Source organism: Hypoxylon trugodes, assembly GCF_022578975.1.
Source record: "Hypoxylon trugodes strain CBS 135444 unplaced genomic scaffold F4822scaffold_7, whole genome shotgun sequence".
NCBI lineage: Eukaryota > Fungi > Ascomycota > Sordariomycetes > Xylariales > Hypoxylaceae > Hypoxylon > Hypoxylon trugodes.
This window is the reverse complement of record NW_026250022.1, coordinates 758,659-775,218: the sequence shown is the minus strand read 5'-3', so window position 1 is coordinate 775,218 and position 16,560 is coordinate 758,659. Positions and strand designations below refer to the sequence as shown.

General features: G+C 46.3%; 5 protein-coding genes across 5 annotated transcripts; 2 read left to right on the top strand and 3 right to left on the bottom strand.

Moving 5' to 3' along the window:
• Positions 1 to 3,741, bottom strand: F4822DRAFT_311234 (fungal-specific transcription factor domain-containing protein). Its single transcript, XM_051455331.1, has 6 exons — positions 3,213 to 3,741; positions 3,091 to 3,115; positions 2,878 to 2,895; positions 2,655 to 2,779; positions 204 to 2,585; positions 1 to 150 (listed from the first exon to the last, which is right to left on the bottom strand). Exons 1-6 carry the CDS (start codon positions 3,392 to 3,394, stop codon positions 84 to 86), a joined length of 2,799 nt encoding a protein of 932 aa, XP_051312058.1. The 5' UTR covers positions 3,395 to 3,741; the 3' UTR covers positions 1 to 83.
• Positions 3,742 to 5,278: 1,537 nt separating this feature from the next.
• Positions 5,279 to 8,983, bottom strand: F4822DRAFT_409533 (GPI ethanolamine phosphate transferase 1). The gene is made up of 5 exons (XM_051458667.1): positions 8,482 to 8,983; positions 6,861 to 8,419; positions 6,618 to 6,805; positions 6,424 to 6,568; positions 5,279 to 6,377 (listed from the first exon to the last, which is right to left on the bottom strand). The coding sequence occupies exons 1-5, from the start codon at positions 8,657 to 8,659 to the stop codon at positions 5,439 to 5,441; spliced, it is 3,009 nt and encodes a 1,002-aa protein (XP_051312057.1). The 5' UTR covers positions 8,660 to 8,983; the 3' UTR covers positions 5,279 to 5,438.
• Positions 8,984 to 9,177: 194 nt separating this feature from the next.
• Positions 9,178 to 11,152, bottom strand: F4822DRAFT_409531 (chromosome segregation protein Csm1/Pcs1-domain-containing protein). The gene is made up of 3 exons (XM_051458666.1): positions 10,080 to 11,152; positions 9,608 to 10,027; positions 9,178 to 9,551 (listed from the first exon to the last, which is right to left on the bottom strand). The coding sequence occupies exons 1-3, from the start codon at positions 10,936 to 10,938 to the stop codon at positions 9,340 to 9,342; spliced, it is 1,491 nt and encodes a 496-aa protein (XP_051312056.1). The 5' UTR covers positions 10,939 to 11,152; the 3' UTR covers positions 9,178 to 9,339.
• Positions 11,153 to 11,417: 265 nt separating this feature from the next.
• On the top strand, positions 11,418 to 13,347 carry F4822DRAFT_311183 (AAA-domain-containing protein). The gene is made up of 4 exons (XM_051455330.1): positions 11,418 to 11,651; positions 11,724 to 12,000; positions 12,057 to 12,429; positions 12,485 to 13,347. The coding sequence occupies exons 1-4, from the start codon at positions 11,556 to 11,558 to the stop codon at positions 13,026 to 13,028; spliced, it is 1,290 nt and encodes a 429-aa protein (XP_051312055.1). The 5' UTR covers positions 11,418 to 11,555; the 3' UTR covers positions 13,029 to 13,347.
• A 794-nt stretch (positions 13,348 to 14,141) lies between these two features.
• F4822DRAFT_311101 (cystathionine beta-lyase) lies at positions 14,142 to 15,979 on the top strand. Its single transcript, XM_051455328.1, has 2 exons — positions 14,142 to 15,457; positions 15,512 to 15,979. The coding sequence occupies exons 1-2, from the start codon at positions 14,234 to 14,236 to the stop codon at positions 15,620 to 15,622; spliced, it is 1,335 nt and encodes a 444-aa protein (XP_051312054.1). The 5' UTR covers positions 14,142 to 14,233; the 3' UTR covers positions 15,623 to 15,979.
• Positions 15,980 to 16,560: the final 581 nt, after the last annotated feature.

Here is a 16,560-nt window from a genome sequence, read left to right as displayed (position 1 = left end):
ATGCTTTCGCATAAATCATGCCCTGCCAAAATTAATCCACGAAGGTGTACTGATAATCATAGTCATATCATACAGAGACTGACTTAACCTACAGGCATATCGAGCCCAGTCAGGTTAATATCATTCCCATTGATGCCAAAGAATTGGAACCTATAGCAATAACATCAGATAATAGTTCATAACTAGGTAGAAATATCACATACCAGTCTTCAACATTCAACGTAGCCGGCACGGGCTGCCCTTGCGCGGATGCGGTACTCCAGCTGTCACTAGGACTTTGGCCGTCCGGTATCCCCGAGTTTACGTCGCCGCCTGGCCATAGATTATTGTTATTCGTCTGGGATTGAAACCCTCCAGCTCCTGGTTGTAAAAATGTGTTAGCCTGCTGGGGATTTATCCCTGTCGCTTTGTTCGATATCCGGGGTAGGAACTGGCTGGTTTGCCCAGGCGATTGTTGCGGAGACATACCAGCCTGCATCGGAGAAACGAGACTTGGGTCCAAGCTCTGTTGATTTTGCTGCGGTGACAACTGCGGCAATGGAAGTTGTGAGCTCTCAGGGAACAACTGGTCCGGTTGGAAATTCTCCCAAAGGGATTGAGAAAGGTTCGGTGAATTACGGGTGACGAGGTATAGATCTGGAGGCGTAGTCGGGACCGAGAATGAGGGGTTGAATGGTGTCGCCGGTCGTGTATGTGGCCTACTGTTAGTTCCTCCCATGAATGTGTCTCCGGATCTAGCATTCGGTGAGTTGATGGGCGGTCCCATATGAGGCTGGTTTTGAACCGGTTCATTCCGAGGAGTCTGCGGTCGCGATCGTTCGTATGATTCTTGGTGTACCGGCGTATTTATACTAAAGTCAATAGCCATCTCATCATATTTCCTTTTATTGGCAGCTTCTTGCTGTCTCTGTTGGTGTTGCTCTAGCTGAGCTAGGCTTTGCTGGACTTTCTTGTGGCGTTTTCCAGCAGCTTTCTGTAATCTTTCTTCTAAAACTTTGTTGCCTAAGATCGACTCGAACAATGTGGCCACCATCTTGCCTACTAGCCATACCTTGGACACTTCCTTCAGTGCTTCCATGCATGTCCGGATTCGAACTTGTGTAACTTGTTGAATGGAGGGGACGGGTGACCGCATTTGATAGACATGCATAATGAGAGCGGAGAATAAGCTGTACACGACGAAAGCCGGACAATAGCGAAGTTCGTCATGTGCTGATAAGTTCTCGATAATGGATGTGATCATACCAGCAGCCTGAAAAGCAATGTTGCGCGAAGGATATGAAGAATCGTCCGGAAATCTAGCTGCATTGCTGCTGTTAGGCGGCATATGCGCTCGATGTAGGAGACATAGTGTGGTATAATAGTTAGAATGTAGCAAAGCGCTCCAAAAATGATGTCGCGGCATTTCCCAGTATACTAATTTTGGACAATTTTGAAGCCAATCTGCCAATGCCATATCACTATGAGTCAGGTCAATGGCATTTTGGCGTCGACCCTTAGATGCCACAGAATACTGCTGAGACAGAACTAGGCCCATGATTTCGCAGAGTTTGACGTATTGCAGAAAGAATTGAACATGAATAGGATCGGGGCTAAATCCACTCGCATTATCTGGTTCGTCTTCGATAAAATCGTCCTCGGTCAACATTTCGACGTCTGAATCATCTAAGTTAATATTGCAGGGCCGTCCCAATGCAACCGCAACAGATCGATCACGAGTAAATAACGTCCACCAGATGCGCTTCCATAGTCTCTTATCGGCTTTGCTGAGTTGTGACGCTTCCACGCTCCTATGCATTCCGGATCCTTGCGCGACAATGGTGGCGACTCTGCTCCAGTAGAAAACATTCTTCGTAACGTCTTCGGGACCCTCCCAATACCAGCCCATAAGAAGCAGCGCTTGGACGATGGTCACACGATCATCCTCGTAATTAGCATCGTACAGGGCCTTTGCTCGTTTGTAAAACGTCAATGCGGCTGGAGTGGTCGAACCGTTCGCATCCATGAGCTGTGGGTTGTTACATACTCGCGATCCAGCAAGTAAAACAGCTTGCAAAAGAAGCAATGATGGTGGGTTCTTGGGGTCTCGGTACTGTCGCATAAAACGAGTCTTATTTATAACAGGCACAATAGGATGTACCCATTTGAAGTAAGATTCAATAAGCTCGTCGCAAAGAGATCTCGGTGGTAGTAGGAAAGCTCCGCGTTTATGGAGTATATCGATCTCGATGTTGTCTAACTCCGTCAAGCGGGCTCTCGATCCACGTATATTCTCAGGCAGTGGATAATGCACGACATCAGAGGCTCCTTGGCGATCGTGGACTAGTAGAGTTAGATTCGATGATTCCCCTAGAAACGCTACCCTGCCCGCTTCAGTGATGGGAGCTCTTGTGAATTTCGGTTTCATAACCAAATTAACGAATGTATCATTGTCGGCCTCCTCTTTCCTAGCTTGAGCTTCCGTGAGGGTCGTGGTTGGTACACCCTCCGAGGAGTGGTACACAGCAGGTCGTGCTGGGAACGTCGTGGACGAACCGGCGCTGGGCGGCTTCGGAGAAGGCTCCTCGACGGCATCTCCACGTTCGCTTAAGAAAAGCCAGTCAATCTTATGGATGTTCTATTACCCTACCAGTAGAACAGGGTTAAGCACACACCTGTCTGAATCTTTTGTTGTATTCGCCTGAGTTTTCTTCCTCTTGGCTTGTGGGATCTTGCATTCGATCTGAAAGGCGACGCAATTCGTGCATGGAACGCCTAGACTCGCAGCATCGCATCGCACCTGTTATTTTGTAAGCATCGTCTTCGTGCTAATATATCGTTTTTGCGGTCGCATTTAATTGTTTGGATCGGTTGATTGGAAAGGAAGGTTTATTGTACCTTTCGAGCGTGGCATGTCTGTTTGATAGGCGGGATGTTAGTTGGTGATGCAAGAAGATGGAGCGCATTCTTGAGATGCCTCGGCACGTTTGAGATAATCCCACCTCGAGCCCCAGATAGGTAGCTCGGATAGCTTGAAATAGATAAAATGGCACAGACGACCACCAACAATTTAAAAACCGAACGAGTAAGAAGAAAGAAAACAATACGCACCTCGCATGCTCTCGAAGCCCGCTGTCTGATAAATATTTGCGCACGGTCAGCTAATTGGTCACGAGCAACTCGTGGCGTATATGATCAAAGACATTATGCTGTATGGGGGAGACCCTACGAACCTCCGAAAACTCATTTGACCTTGCGCATTTTGCGTTGACGTCGTCGGCCCCGGTGGCGTATTGTGGCTATTGGAAGGTGGTGTAGAGAGTGCAGGTGAATTCGCAGAATGCGGCGGCTGCTGTAGTTGTTGCTGCTGTTGACCTGCCGCCTCACCGCTACCAGGATTCATCGCGACGTCCATTGAGGTTTCGAAATGCAAGCTGTGGGTGATATGGGTGGTTGGATACAACGGTTAGAGTAGAAGCGGTGGGGTTCCGAAAGGTTGATCAATCTCTCGTTATCGAACGTTGGAGAAGGTCGTCGGTGAGCACAGATCTCGCGTCAACTTCCCTATCGCTCGCTGCCGGACGAGGGAGCGCATCGATAGGAATACTATATGTCTGCTATGTCTTGCTAGGTAGGATTGTTTAGACGGTTTGCTACTACACGAGTCCCCTTTTGCGCACGTGGGAAAATTTTAGGAGTCGATTAAAGAAGCTTGGGAGGGGACCACAAATAAAGGCGATGCGCTGACGAAGAATGTGAGATGCGAATGCGATGCGGGATGTTCAAGCGGATTTCGATTTTGAGAAAAACTAGACGAAAACGAAAGAAAATAAAATAAAAATAAAAAAAACAACCCGCGCTCACGCCAGATTGTTCTTTTTTAGATTTCAATGTTCCTGGTAACAGCTTCCACAAATATAAAGCCGAAGCTTCCTACTTCTTTTGCCTCCTACTGCGAATGTTAAGAGTTTATTACACTGATGGAACCCCCGTAGCTGCCGGTACATAATGGAGAAACTGTCAAGTACATGATGGATGATGTACCTTATCCATACCGAGTGTCGTACCTTGCATAGGAAATCGAACTGTGCGGTACTTTCTAAGCGGATATTACACTTTAGCGCCGTTTGTCCCCTTCGTGCTACATTTGATGGTATAGGAATAAACTAAGTTCCACAAGAAGGAAACTACTCATCTAGTCAATGAGCTAAATTCTAAATACAAGATTCTATGTGATTATATGTTCCGATCCCATCTTCTCTTTTCTTCTTCGCTATGTATCACTTTCGGTGGTAGAGTGTTAAAGACGCGGCACTTCCCGATCCGGCTACATTCCCATCCCGGTCTCTATCAAGACATTTTGCTTTTTAAAAACAATATTACCAAACGTATTAATGTATTCTTCCCTAGTCTACATAAAGCGAAGGAATTGTCACTTGACAATATCCTGCAGATTGTTTGCCTCATACTCGCGTACTTGGAACCGGTCAGAAGACAATTATGCAATGCAGACTCGAGATGTACGACTATTCAACTCGAATACAGAGCGAAACTCCCAAGCTTCAAGAAGCAAGCTCTGTACCACCATACTATACGGGACATTGTTTGACATGTGAAGAAGTGGGATATCCAAGTCAGCGCCTACACAGCTACGTACAGTAGTCTGTTGTACTCGATCGAGTCCCCTATCCCTGTCGCTCCTAATAAACGGTCGGCGACCAACCAGTTTTGGTCTTGTTCTCCGTCGCTAAATCTCGAAATCCGGGGGCGTCTCGTAGATTTCCCTTTTCATAACCTCCTTTAACCACTATTAATTTTCAGGTTTGTAACACTAGACTCGTTTTCGTTATGTGGGCTAAGTCCATCTGCATGTTCTACTTCAGCCCTGATGATGTTGTATGATTATGACAACAACGTCAATCACATGTAATTTTTACGTCCTATGCTGATTAATAAATACCAGTAGAATGGTCTGTATAATGTATTAAGGGAGTCTTAAAATGGATCCCATCCATGTCTTTAGACTAAGAAGTTCTAGAAGCTAATCGGGATCTAGGGTCTTAACTTCTTTGAACACGGGCCGCTGGCGTAGTACTTTGTTTTGATAGATCATCTCATAAATCGACCAGAGTAATCGATGCTCAGTTGGGAATTGCTATCTGTATGTTGACAATAATTTGCACATGAAAGATCACGGTCGTATTTGGACTTGACATTCCACCGTAACACTACTCTCAATGTGGAGAGAAGTCCATCCAGTTGAGACGCCAAAAAGTTACCGAGGTATTTCTCAAATTCAGGGGAATTAACGGGTCAGTATACGTGGATGCGCATATTGCGTCGTTATGCAGGTCACAGTTACATCTACAAAGGCAGAGTAGAACCCGCTATTCGTCTAGTGGTGTAATTATGTATACATGTATATGTTCTGGTATATACTTCCGCGTAAATTAGGATGCCTATTTCTCATCTGATATAGGCGCTGGATCTTGATGCTTGGTCTCCCCATTGGTCACTTCTGTCTTTGGTGGCGCATCTAGTGCCTTTCCATTGCTTGTGGCCTTCAATTCGTGTGAATTATTCACCTCGATTCCGACGATGAACAATGTGCTTACGCCTTCGAGTCCGGCAACAAAGACGCATAGTAGACTAGCTATAGCAAAGTGGGTGATTGTTGACCCGATCTCAAGCCACGAACCCTCATCTTTTACTACCCAGAAGAAGTAAAGAGTAAGGATATCGCTTAGAGCCATTGCAAGCATAAAGAGGGCCGATGGCGCTACTCCAATTCTTTTGTTCAGAATGCCTAGGTTCGCTGATATGAGCACAAACGGTATCATAATTTTGAGAATTAGTAGAGCTCCTTGCGAAAAGGGGTCAAATACAGGCATTAACCTGTTAACACTCTCCAGACTAAACGAAGAGATGGATGCGATATTGCCGGTGCTGAAGAAGGCCGATTGTAGCAAAACAAAGAAGAATAAGGCTATGCGGGCATCTGACAGAGCCAACGGTCGGAACTCGGATACGGTCGTCTGGGCTTCTACCTTGGTCGTGCTTTTCTCTTCGCCTGAAGCCTTCTTCGTCGACTGTACGAAATTATACCCGTGATGCTCTATTCGGACCCAGGTGAGTAGTAACAGGCTAAAAGCAAAGTAAAATAGACCCTCATACGATATGGTGAGCATGACGAAGGTTGGCGCACATGTTAAGAAAATAACCAATAATCTATGGAGATAGTGGTTGTTTGGTTGAAGTCGGTGGGCTAGTGGCATCAAAAATGATACAATCAAAACAAGCCATGCGACGGCTCGATTCCCACGCGGTAAACCCTGCTTTGCTTGTAACGAGAGAGCGCTATCTCGCGTTACATACATAGCTAGAAGAATCAGGCCAATCTACCGGAAGTTAGCCTGAGGCTGTTAACGCCAACGAAGTACTTACCTGAACACCGATTACTGTTCTTGAAATGTCGTTATTTGTCTTTGCTGTACTTTGCTTTTTCGTATCTGAGATATCGATCAAGAGCTTCTCTTCGAAGATGAGGTATAAAACACCAACCGCGACCATCAGTACACCGCCAAGCATGCTACGGAGTATTAGTAAGTCCTGTAATATAACGATCGGGGTTTACCTACGTAAGTGGGATATTTTCAACCTTCATTGCCGGTAATAAAGTAAAGATGCTCATCAAAAGGCAAGATATGAACCAAGTCGCGGACAGAGCAATATGCTTCTGAAGGAAAGATATTCCTATCGTTAACGGGTAGAGTCCTCCGATGATAAATAGTACGGTGAAGACTTCTCGATGGATATATCCAAATGCCTACGTCGTTAGCATGAAGAGACCCTTGGCGTTGGGTGTTGAGGGGAATAATTACCAATGACTCGATGATGCCAACATAAATTATGAAATTGAGTCCTAACGTCACCACGTTGGCTCCCGTTTTGATGTGTCCGAATAGAGCTTTTCTTCCCTCGATTAAACTATCCCTGCGGGCGAAAACTTCCTCCCAAAAGAAAACAGGGAAGAATGCGTATGCGTAATACGTAATAGGCGATCGAGATACAAGAAAGGATGCATATAGGATAACAAGGACCGAAGAGAAGAAAACGGTGCCACCTAGATTCCTTGAGGCTTGAGTCGATCCTTGAAGTACGTGTAGGTCCAGAACGGTTGTCAGGGCATATGCCATCCACCCAAGATAACCAATGGTAATGAGAGCTCTCAAAAATAGCCAATCATAAGTTTGTAGATAGCGCATCCCTTCAAGCCCGATCTTCATCAACGCCGCGGACTCTTCGATAGCTTCTTCGTAATTGCCACTGTTAATTAAGGCTCTGATAGACGACACTCGATCCTCAGGCGTTGAGCCACTTCCTTCACTCAAGGGTTTGAAAGGCCGATACCTTATCTCTGATGTCTTCTTGCCATTCTCCTTGACTTTATACATCTCGAGAATTTCTTGGGCATTCACCAACGAGGCCTCGGCCTTTTCTTTGATGCTCGCGGAGAGGTATGGAAGTGGTATTTCACCCACTGAGTTGGCTGGAAACTCAGCTCCGATCAAGTAAGCCATCAAAGCTGCGACATCGGCTTGCTGGACGTCATTTCTCTTAACTTCATTTAGGTCCCAATCCAACGAGTATTTATCGTGGCCAGGAGCAATAGCACCTGGATATACAACTGGTTTCGCAAGGCCTGATCCCCATGCAATTAAGGGTGTCCTGGTATTATCTGGGTGTCCATCTCCGTGGCTTCCCCAGTCGCTCATACCATGGTCCGCCGTGAAAACGAAAGCCGTTCTATCATCATTATAGAACTTTTGGATCAGTTCGGTGATTTCCTTGACGCCCTCATCAACAACTTTGATATTGTGTAGATACTCCTTGGAGTACGGTCGGTATGAATGTCCGGTAGTATCAATTCCCAGAAGGTGGAGGAAGAAGACGACCTTGTCTTGTCTAAGGGCATCGTTTAAAGTCTTATTCTTTTCTGCGGCGGCAAAGAACTCCTTCACATGATCAAATACGTAGATATCCAGCTCAAGCGCATCCTTTGAAAAGTCTTCAAACTCGGCATCGTAACAATCGGTATCTATCCTACCGGGAGTCGCACCATATTCGAACATGGGAAGAATATCGGGACTACCCCAGCTCCATGTGTGCGCGCTCCTATTGAAGACGCTGTCGAAGTTGACTGGGTTGAGTTTCCAGCCGGTCGCAACAGCGGAGACATCCTCATAAAGTCCTGCTATTAATGCGACGTGGCCAGGTCGAGATTCGGTGGGCACTCTCGTATGCGACACACCAAATGTGCCATGTTCTAGTACTCGGGAACGTAGGTAAGGCGCAAGTGGTCTTGGGATCTCGTCGGCCTCGGTTTCGGGGTAAGGCTCGGGGAAAGATTGGAACGCCTTGTCTGCGCGCAATCCGTCGCCTGGTAGGTGGACTATTAGCGACAGGATCCTAGCATCGCACTTCGCAAAGAATGGTACACACCAACATAGAGAACGAGTCGATCTGCAGGCGCTTTTACTCCTGATGGTCGCTCTACTTGGAACAATTGCATCCCACTAACGATGGGACTGACGAAATAGACATCGAAGATGGAGTATATGTAGATCAAGTGAAATACCATGGCTATAACCAGGAACTTAAATTGGCTTGTGCCCGCCATGGCTGTACACGGTTCTGGGCAAATCGCGTCACGAAGCGGAAAAGGCGGAGGTTGTTAAAGGAGTGGGAAAGGCTTCGCCAAGAAAAAAATCGATTCGAGATTTTACAAGAAATTATGCGTCAGCCCGACCTGGAACTATATGAATTAGATGTGAGAAATGGATAAATAAGCGCGCGAGATCCCGGTATACAAGCCATGGGCTCTTGTCCAATATGGGACTTAGAATTGTTTCGCGAAGCGCATTAGAAAAGACTGTTTGAAGTTGAGATTGACAGATTGCAAACCACTTTTCGTTGTTGCCGTCAAGGTGTTCAGAGAGTTCGTTCGTGAGCAGCTAAGCAGCTAAGGTATGGGAAATTGGGAATCGCGTTGGCGCTTGCAGGGATTATTGACCATTACAGGGCTGGCTACGTCAGGTACCTACCGATGTACCACACCATACCGGATTGGTGGTTCCGGTGCCACGGGGCGGGGCCGATGTACCGAGCCGAGACAGATCAAAGAGACAGTATCCTCCATTGACATACACTGTATTTTTATTTTGTAGTTCTTCAGTAATGCGTAATAATATTGTGGTATCAAAAGTATATACAATAATTCGTTTTCCACCCATCCGATCTTCATATGGGTAAACGAGTAGAAAGAATAAATTCATTATCTTCCGCGTCAACGTTCAACGTTCACTCTGGTCGTTCAGTCAAAGATCTCATGACCCTCGAGTAAAATCTCGCAGCGTGTGATTGGGGGAAAGTTATCTCCTCCACAAGGTAATCAGGTAACATATCGATCAAATCTTGATCGCGGCTTGGGTCTAGTTGGGGCATGTAGATGAATTGAGGTTCGTCGTTTTCCATCAACTCATCACCACCCACACCCAGCTTGAAGTGGAGAGCTAGAGTCACGGTTAGCCTATTGTTATATTATATAAATGGATCAGAAGAAACTTACTCCCATTTCTGCCTGTTTGGATGCAATCGTAAGTATCCGCGCCGTTCTGTTCTCGCTTGACGCCCCGGACAATCAGGCCAGTCAAATCGCCGTATAGAACCTCCTTCATCTGTGCCGTCTGCGCAGCGGCCTCGGCATTAGCGAGGAGCCCCTTATTCGCATTCGATCCCTTGATAGCGCTACCCGGAATCTTCGGGTTTGCTGTCTCAGCGGATCGAGCAGCACTTAGTTTCGTGTTTAGTGTCTTGATCTCCGTCTTTGCTCCTACCAAAGACGCATTGGTGTCGTTCACCTTATCTTGAAGCTCGTCAACTTTAGCTTGGCTAGCCTCCAATTGTTGTTTAAGTCGTTGTGACTCCTTGGCCAACTCGGTCTGGGTAGACAATTGTGCCTTCAAGGTAGCAATGAGCTCATTCGTAGCTAGAAAATATTAGTACTTGATGAAATAATAGAAATCATTTTCATAACCTACTATTGGCTTTCTCTTCAGTCTGTTTCTTAAGTCGATCAAAATTGCGTTCCGCTTCCTTAACACCAATTTCCCGTAGATCACGGTATTTCGCTTCCAAGCTCTCATATTTCCTGGTCAGGTCGCCTACTTTCCTCCTCATCAACGGTTCATGTAGCTCGGAATCAGATGCTGGAACCGTCCTTCGAGTCGCACTAAAAAGGCCATGAGGCTGAAGACGTTGGACGGATGACGATCTTGCACGGTTGTAAGAAGGTAAGTCGCCTATCTGTTCATATTCTTCAATGCTAAGCTCCGTTATCTCGATAGCTTGCGTTTCTGGAATTTCCTTCTCGACCGGTTGTGTTTCGGGTATTTCAGGCTCTGCAGGCGCCTCATCAACCTTCGTTCTCGGCTTACGTCCTCTTTTCGTAGCCGGTCGGGCCGCAGTCTCTGATTGATCCGTAATCGATGGCTCTTCCTCTTCAGATATCTTTTGAACCTTAGCAGCTCTAGGGCGTCCTCTTCCACCTTTGGGCTTCGTATCACTAGTTATCGAGATCTCGTCTTCTTCCTCATCTTCTTCGGCCTCTTCTGTAGCTGGTCGTTTGTTTCCCTTGCCTCGTGTAGGCTTCTCTTGAACATTTGTTTGCTTGTCTGCTAAGGCCTTTCGTCCGGGTCCTTTAGTTGCAGCGGCTGTCGATTTCCCACCCGTCCGACTCGCCGCGTTCTGTGTTGATTTCGTAGTTTTATTCGCAGCTGCGCGGGTTTTCTTAGCCGGTGCCATTTTCGCACCAACTACCGTGTCTTCGGCCAACACGTCCACCACCTCGTCGTCCGAATCCACTAACCCGAGCAATGCAACACCCCTCGCCTTTGACATCGAACGCGACAAAATAGGATTATTCAAGGCGCGTCTTCGAAACCCGCGTGAGATATTGGCTGGTGCCAATTATATGTAAGCGGAATACTGCTATAATGCAATTGTAGTAATTGGAATTTTATATAATTCCTTTCTGGTTTTAGAAATCACGCGACAAGGAGATGATGAAGATGTGTATCGGTGTATCGGTGTATCGTAGGCTGTAATGGTTATGATAATGGCGGGATGCGATGGTCGCCAATCAAGATTGTTGTTGAGGGGGCCTAAGTAAACAAAAAAACCTTACAGGGGTTGTTGCGAATTATACATCGTTCTGGTGATTTGTGGAGATATTTAGCGCTGTACCTAGGCACAAGCCAGGTACATAGACTTAGGTACACGTAATACTAATAAGACCCAGGGGTGTGCGCTAAAAATCGATAGCCACATCAGGTCGTATGTGGCGTAGGTGCCTTGGACCGGGTCACCCTTGACAATCTAGAATTTAATCCTGAATCGGGACGAGACACTACCTAGGTACAGGCGCCCTGTTATTGTGGCGTATTTTACAACTCACAACCTCCCCATCCCATCATTTTCTGCTTTTTTTCTCCCAGCCGATCTGGGAGGCATATCAAATGATTTCCAGTGGGATTAAGCAGTCTCTCGCCATGGTTGACCGAAGACGAAATGGCAGCGACTATGTTTGGGATGTACTCTTGATATTGGGCACTGTACGTAATTAGGACTTACCCTACCTACCTACATGAGACAAACGAAATAGCCTTGTTAACATCATTGGGCAGGCCGGAGCAGCTTGGTTCCTTACCCGAAACGTCATACAATCCCTTCAGGGAACTCTCGCCGACCCGGATAAAGATAAACGCGAACAAGCACGAATCAAAGCAAAAGCGAACCTTTCGAGATTACAAAAATCCAGAGACTATGAAGAGGGTAATGAGACGGATATAAGTAGTAGCACAAGGCGAGGTCCTCGGATCGAGGATCTAGTTCTCAACGAATATGAAAACCTTGTTGCGCTAGAAGTCGTTGCTCCCGAAGATATACCCGTCGGATTTGATGGTCGGTATTTCCTTTTACGAAAATTATTCGCGTTATATTTCTAATGTGGATGATAGATATTGGTGGATTGGAGGATATCATCGAAGAAGTTAAAGAATCAGTCATATATCCATTAACAATGCCACACCTCTACTCACATGCCGCCCCGTTATTATCAGCACCATCCGGTGTATTACTTTATGGACCTCCCGGATGCGGCAAGACCATGCTAGCAAAAGCTGTCGCACACGAAAGTGGTGCTTCCTTCATCAACCTTCATATTTCAACATTGACCGAGAAGTGGTACGGAGATTCGAATAAGCTCGTGCGGGCTGTATTTTCGCTTGCGCGCAAACTTCAACCTGCCATTATCTTCATAGATGAAATAGACGCCGTATTAGGTACTAGGAGAAGTGGCGAACACGAAGCTAGCGGCATGGTTAAAGCAGAGTATGGATCTCCCACCAACATGATACGATGCTATGGCAATACTAATAATGATTAGGTTTATGACATTGTGGGACGGTTTGACCTCCTCAAATACCCAAGGTCTTCCCGCAAGAATTGTTGTGCTCGGAGCTACAAACCGTATTCACGATATTGATGAAGCCATTTTACGCAGAATGCCCAAGAAATTCCCTGTATCATTACCCGACAAGAACCAGCGATTACGAATACTTCAGCTTATTCTTAAGGATACAAAGACCGACCCTAACAATTTCAATGTTGAATACATCGCGAAGGTGACGGCAGGGATGTCGGGTAGTGATATTAAGGAAGCATGCCGTGACGCTGCTATGGCCCCCGTACGAGAATATATCCGAGAACACAGAGCAAGTGGAAGCTCTATGTCTGCCATTGACCCATCAAAAGTGCGAGGAATACGCACAGAAGATTTCTTCGGACGAAAGGGTGGCGGACAAATTCTCATGAAGAGTCCCCCTTCGCAACAGAAGTCGTCAAGTGACGAGTATGAAGATGTTGACGATGATGCGTACACGGTCGAGACGTCCACGACAGGCGCAAAGGCCACAGAAGCGTCCGCATGAATTGTGTTATCATGAATATAATATGAGGGATCGAAACGGACTGGGACTAAGGCGTTCATGTTACGATGCTTTGGGGGATCTAGCAATTGCCGGTTGGGTCTTGCAATTAGCATTAGATTTTGGATTGGAGAGACTTCACTCTGTATAATGATACCAGATATCACCCTGTTCTTACGAAACCTGTCGAAAGGCATTCTGCGTTCCGGATTTTAGCCCTTGTTAGTAGTTACGTAGGATATAGTTGCGTACATTTTCCAATGGGATGTACACAGTCCGATTTAAACCCGACTTATATAACATGACTTCGTGCGTTGTTTTTGGGCCACATTGGTGAAGGCAAGTCTTCCAATATTAGAAGAGACAGATCCATACATATCAGCCATTTTGCCGGTACGTATTCAGGTACCATGGATCATCTCGGCGTGTTCTAGCCGTACGTAATGGGGAAGCGGTATCACGCCACGTGGATAGATATTCTCAGCCTCTTTATGGAGTATCGTGGAACCAACTACTGATACGCCATGTGCTTTCTCTTACCAGACACTTGTAACTAAGTAGATAGAAGATGTTGAGTTTTCAAAGACCGTCAAAATTTCTTAAGCAACTCTAATACGCAGCACCTTTCCAAATTCTATTTCTTAAATGTACCGATGTTTAAGGTCTCGCGTACCTGAGATTCTCCGACTGCCCCAACCTCTTGATAATCTCATTGGATAAATATCAGCCCTGTGGGTCCTTGGCACATAAACTCTCCCGTCACATCGTATGCTTTGTTAGACTTTTGCAATCACGTCATCTCCAGCGACACCCGTGTCTTCCCCAGATTTTGATTCTACCACCCGATAACCGGACGCTGCAGGGGAGTTGCACCCCACACCGCCCACTTGAATCATTCGTACCATCCTCGGAGTAGCAATCACGGCATTTTACATACAACATTCTACATCCTCTGCCTTCCAATCCTACGTCCATCCTGCATTCCATAACTTTATACCCGTCAGCACAAAATCGAAGCTTCATATTTTCTCACCTTCAAAATTTCACCTAATTGCCTCATACGTCTCCTCCATAGACCACAAGTGGTTCAAAGAGTCCTTGCCACGCTACTTAATTCGCACGAGCCTTCTTGGTATACAAAAAGTAGTTCAATCCGAAGTATAAGGAGCTCGATTACTTCGGAGCTATCGGTTTCACCCGGTTTAGTCATGGACTCCAAAGCTCCTAACAAGGCCCTCTCCAAGGTCGACTACGACGGCCACAATCTACCCCCATCACCCGCGCCCTCGAGTCCGGCTAATGGCCGACGTCGCTATGCGTTAGCTACCGAATTGGTTTATACCGAGACGAAGGATCAATATGGTGCTTCAAGTATCCCGATCTATCAATCCGCTACATTCAAGCAAACATCCTCCAGCGGTGGTAATGAGTACGATTACACCAGGTCGGGTAACCCAACCCGGACGCATTTAGAACGCCACATGGCCAAGATCATGAATGCCAACCGAGCCCTTGCGGTTGGTTCCGGCATGGGTGCCTTAGATGTTATTACTAGACTCTTACGGCCTGGGGATGAAGTGATCACAGGCGATGACCTTTATGGAGGTACCAACCGGCTACTTACATATTTATCAACAAACCAAGGCATTATCGTACACCATGTAGATACAACAGAAGTCGACAGGGTACGAGAGGTCATCTCAGACAAGACTGCCATGGTTCTCCTAGAGACGCCGACCAATCCCTTAATTAAGATTGTCGACATCCCTTCCATTGCGAAATCGGTTCACGATGCCAACTCGAAGGCCCTTGTCGTTGTCGACAACACCATGTTATCCCCTATGCTCTGCAACCCTCTCGAACTTGGCGCAGACATTGTCTACGAGTCGGGTACTAAGTATCTATCCGGTCACCATGATATTATGGCGGGCATAATCGCATGTAATGACAGCTCTCTGGGTGATAAAATGTATTTCACCATCAACGCGACTGGCTGTGGTCTTGCGCCAAATGACTCATTCCTTCTTATGAGGGGAGTCAAAACGCTAGCAATTCGCATGGAGAAACAACAGGCAAACGCACAAGTAATTGCCGAATTCTTAGAGTCTCATGGTTTCCGTGTACGTTACCCTGGTCTGAAATCTCACCCGCAATATGACCTTCACTGGACTATGGCACGGGGTGCAGGCGGTGTCCTGTCATTCGAAACCGGTGACATTACCCTGTCCGAAAGGATCGTTGAAGCTGCAAAGTTGTTTGGAATTAGTGTAAGCTTTGGGTGTGTCAACAGCTTAATCAGCATGCCGTGCCGTATGAGCCACGCCAGTATAGATGCAAAGACAAGGGAGGAGCGGCAGATGCCCGAAGATATCATTCGACTCTGTGTTGGCATCGAAGATGTCAATGACCTTATCGACGACCTCTCGCGTGCAGTAAGTGCCACGGCATAAGTCAGTCCATTAATGTCTTAGTACTAATTCAAATAGCTCGTACAAGCCGGCGCCGTGACAATCACACTTGACGGTGTAGGAAATGCGGCACAAGCCGTAGGCACAAATTCGAGCAACGATACGTCGACAGAGACTACATTATCTTGAGATCCTGCAGACGTCCTCCGTGTTTCGGGGTGAAATACAGGTCGCTGCGTAACACCACAGAAAAAAACCATGTTCCATCAGAATAGGAAAGATTCCATTAATTAGCTATTGCTCCACCCAAGCATTTTACATTGGACACGGTGATACGCTTGCCCCCTGTGCAGGCGACTTCGTCCCAAGTACATGTACAACAACTCAAATCTTGGCCATGAGTCAATGGATGCTTCAACGCTTCGCAGAGAATCTAGGCTCATATTTAGCACATTGGTCACGTCTAATTGGGGAGGAAGGATACATACTCAATATCAGGCTGCTGAGTCACTTCCGTAAAAGGAAGTTCCGTGCGCGTGGTCTCCTTTGCCCAACGATCCAACATAGTCGTCTGAGTATACTTCGCCGGAGTTGAGGCATTCGTTTGCGCAGAAACACTACCGGCTTGAGCATCATGACCGCTATATACATCAACATCTTAGCATCATACTATTCATCACGGAATCTCTATCAATTCAACGAACCAAGTGGTGTCCTTGTCGGTCTCGTGAATACTATGCGGCATGGCGAAGGATCTCGATTTAATTATAAAAGTTGGTTTTGTATTGGCCAATATGGCTTGTGACAAGATAAAACGGCGGGCAAAAATTATTAGGGGAAAAGAAAATAGAATATCAAAACTGACTAAACGACCCTACTATCTTCATTTCCATACCCTTTGACATGTTCAGATCTCGTGTCTTATATAGACGAATTGGCAAGATCCTTATCTTTCGCCGGATCACTTCATATACCCATCACATCATCTCCGATCTCATACATGGCATTCGGGGTATACTCTATCACTCCCGATTCCGATGTCAACAGGGGATTTCTAAAAGACGATCTACCATTGGTCTTCGAGGACAGTAGATAACACCGTGCTATGCTTACTGCAGGATGTTCAT

Bases quoted from the DNA above. Each gene is read 5' to 3' on its own strand.
- F4822DRAFT_409531 (XM_051458666.1), bottom strand. From the start codon at position 10,938: ATGTCAAAGGCGAGGGGTGTTGCATTGCTCGGGTTAGTGGATTCGGAC. The intron at 10,028-10,079 runs GTAGGTTATGAA...AATATTTTCTAG, and splicing joins GACTGAAGAGAAAGCCAATA to CTACGAATGAGCTCATTGCT. The intron at 9,552-9,607 runs GTAAGTTTCTTC...CCGTGACTCTAG, and splicing joins CCAAACAGGCAGAAATGGGA to CTCTCCACTTCAAGCTGGGT.
- F4822DRAFT_311183 (XM_051455330.1), top strand. From the start codon at position 11,556: ATGATTTCCAGTGGGATTAAGCAGTCTCTCGCCATGGTTGACCGAAGA. The intron at 11,652-11,723 runs GTACGTAATTAG...ATCATTGGGCAG, and splicing joins TACTCTTGATATTGGGCACT to GCCGGAGCAGCTTGGTTCCT. The intron at 12,001-12,056 runs GTCGGTATTTCC...TGTGGATGATAG, and splicing joins TATACCCGTCGGATTTGATG to ATATTGGTGGATTGGAGGAT.
- F4822DRAFT_311234 (XM_051455331.1), bottom strand. From the start codon at position 3,394: ATGGACGTCGCGATGAATCCTGGTAGCGGTGAGGCGGCAGGTCAACAG. The intron at 3,116-3,212 runs GTTCGTAGGGTC...AATATTTATCAG, and splicing joins GGTCAAATGAGTTTTCGGAG to ACAGCGGGCTTCGAGAGCAT. The intron at 2,586-2,654 runs GTGTGTGCTTAA...GCTTTTCTTAAG, and splicing joins ACAACAAAAGATTCAGACAG to CGAACGTGGAGATGCCGTCG.
- F4822DRAFT_311101 (XM_051455328.1), top strand. From the start codon at position 14,234: ATGGACTCCAAAGCTCCTAACAAGGCCCTCTCCAAGGTCGACTACGAC. The intron at 15,458-15,511 runs GTAAGTGCCACG...TAATTCAAATAG, and splicing joins TCGACGACCTCTCGCGTGCA to CTCGTACAAGCCGGCGCCGT.
- F4822DRAFT_409533 (XM_051458667.1), bottom strand. From the start codon at position 8,659: ATGGCGGGCACAAGCCAATTTAAGTTCCTGGTTATAGCCATGGTATTT. The intron at 6,806-6,860 runs GTAATTATTCCC...CTAACGACGTAG, and splicing joins TTGGCATCATCGAGTCATTG to GCATTTGGATATATCCATCG. The intron at 6,378-6,423 runs GTAAGTACTTCG...AACTTCCGGTAG, and splicing joins GAACAGTAATCGGTGTTCAG to ATTGGCCTGATTCTTCTAGC.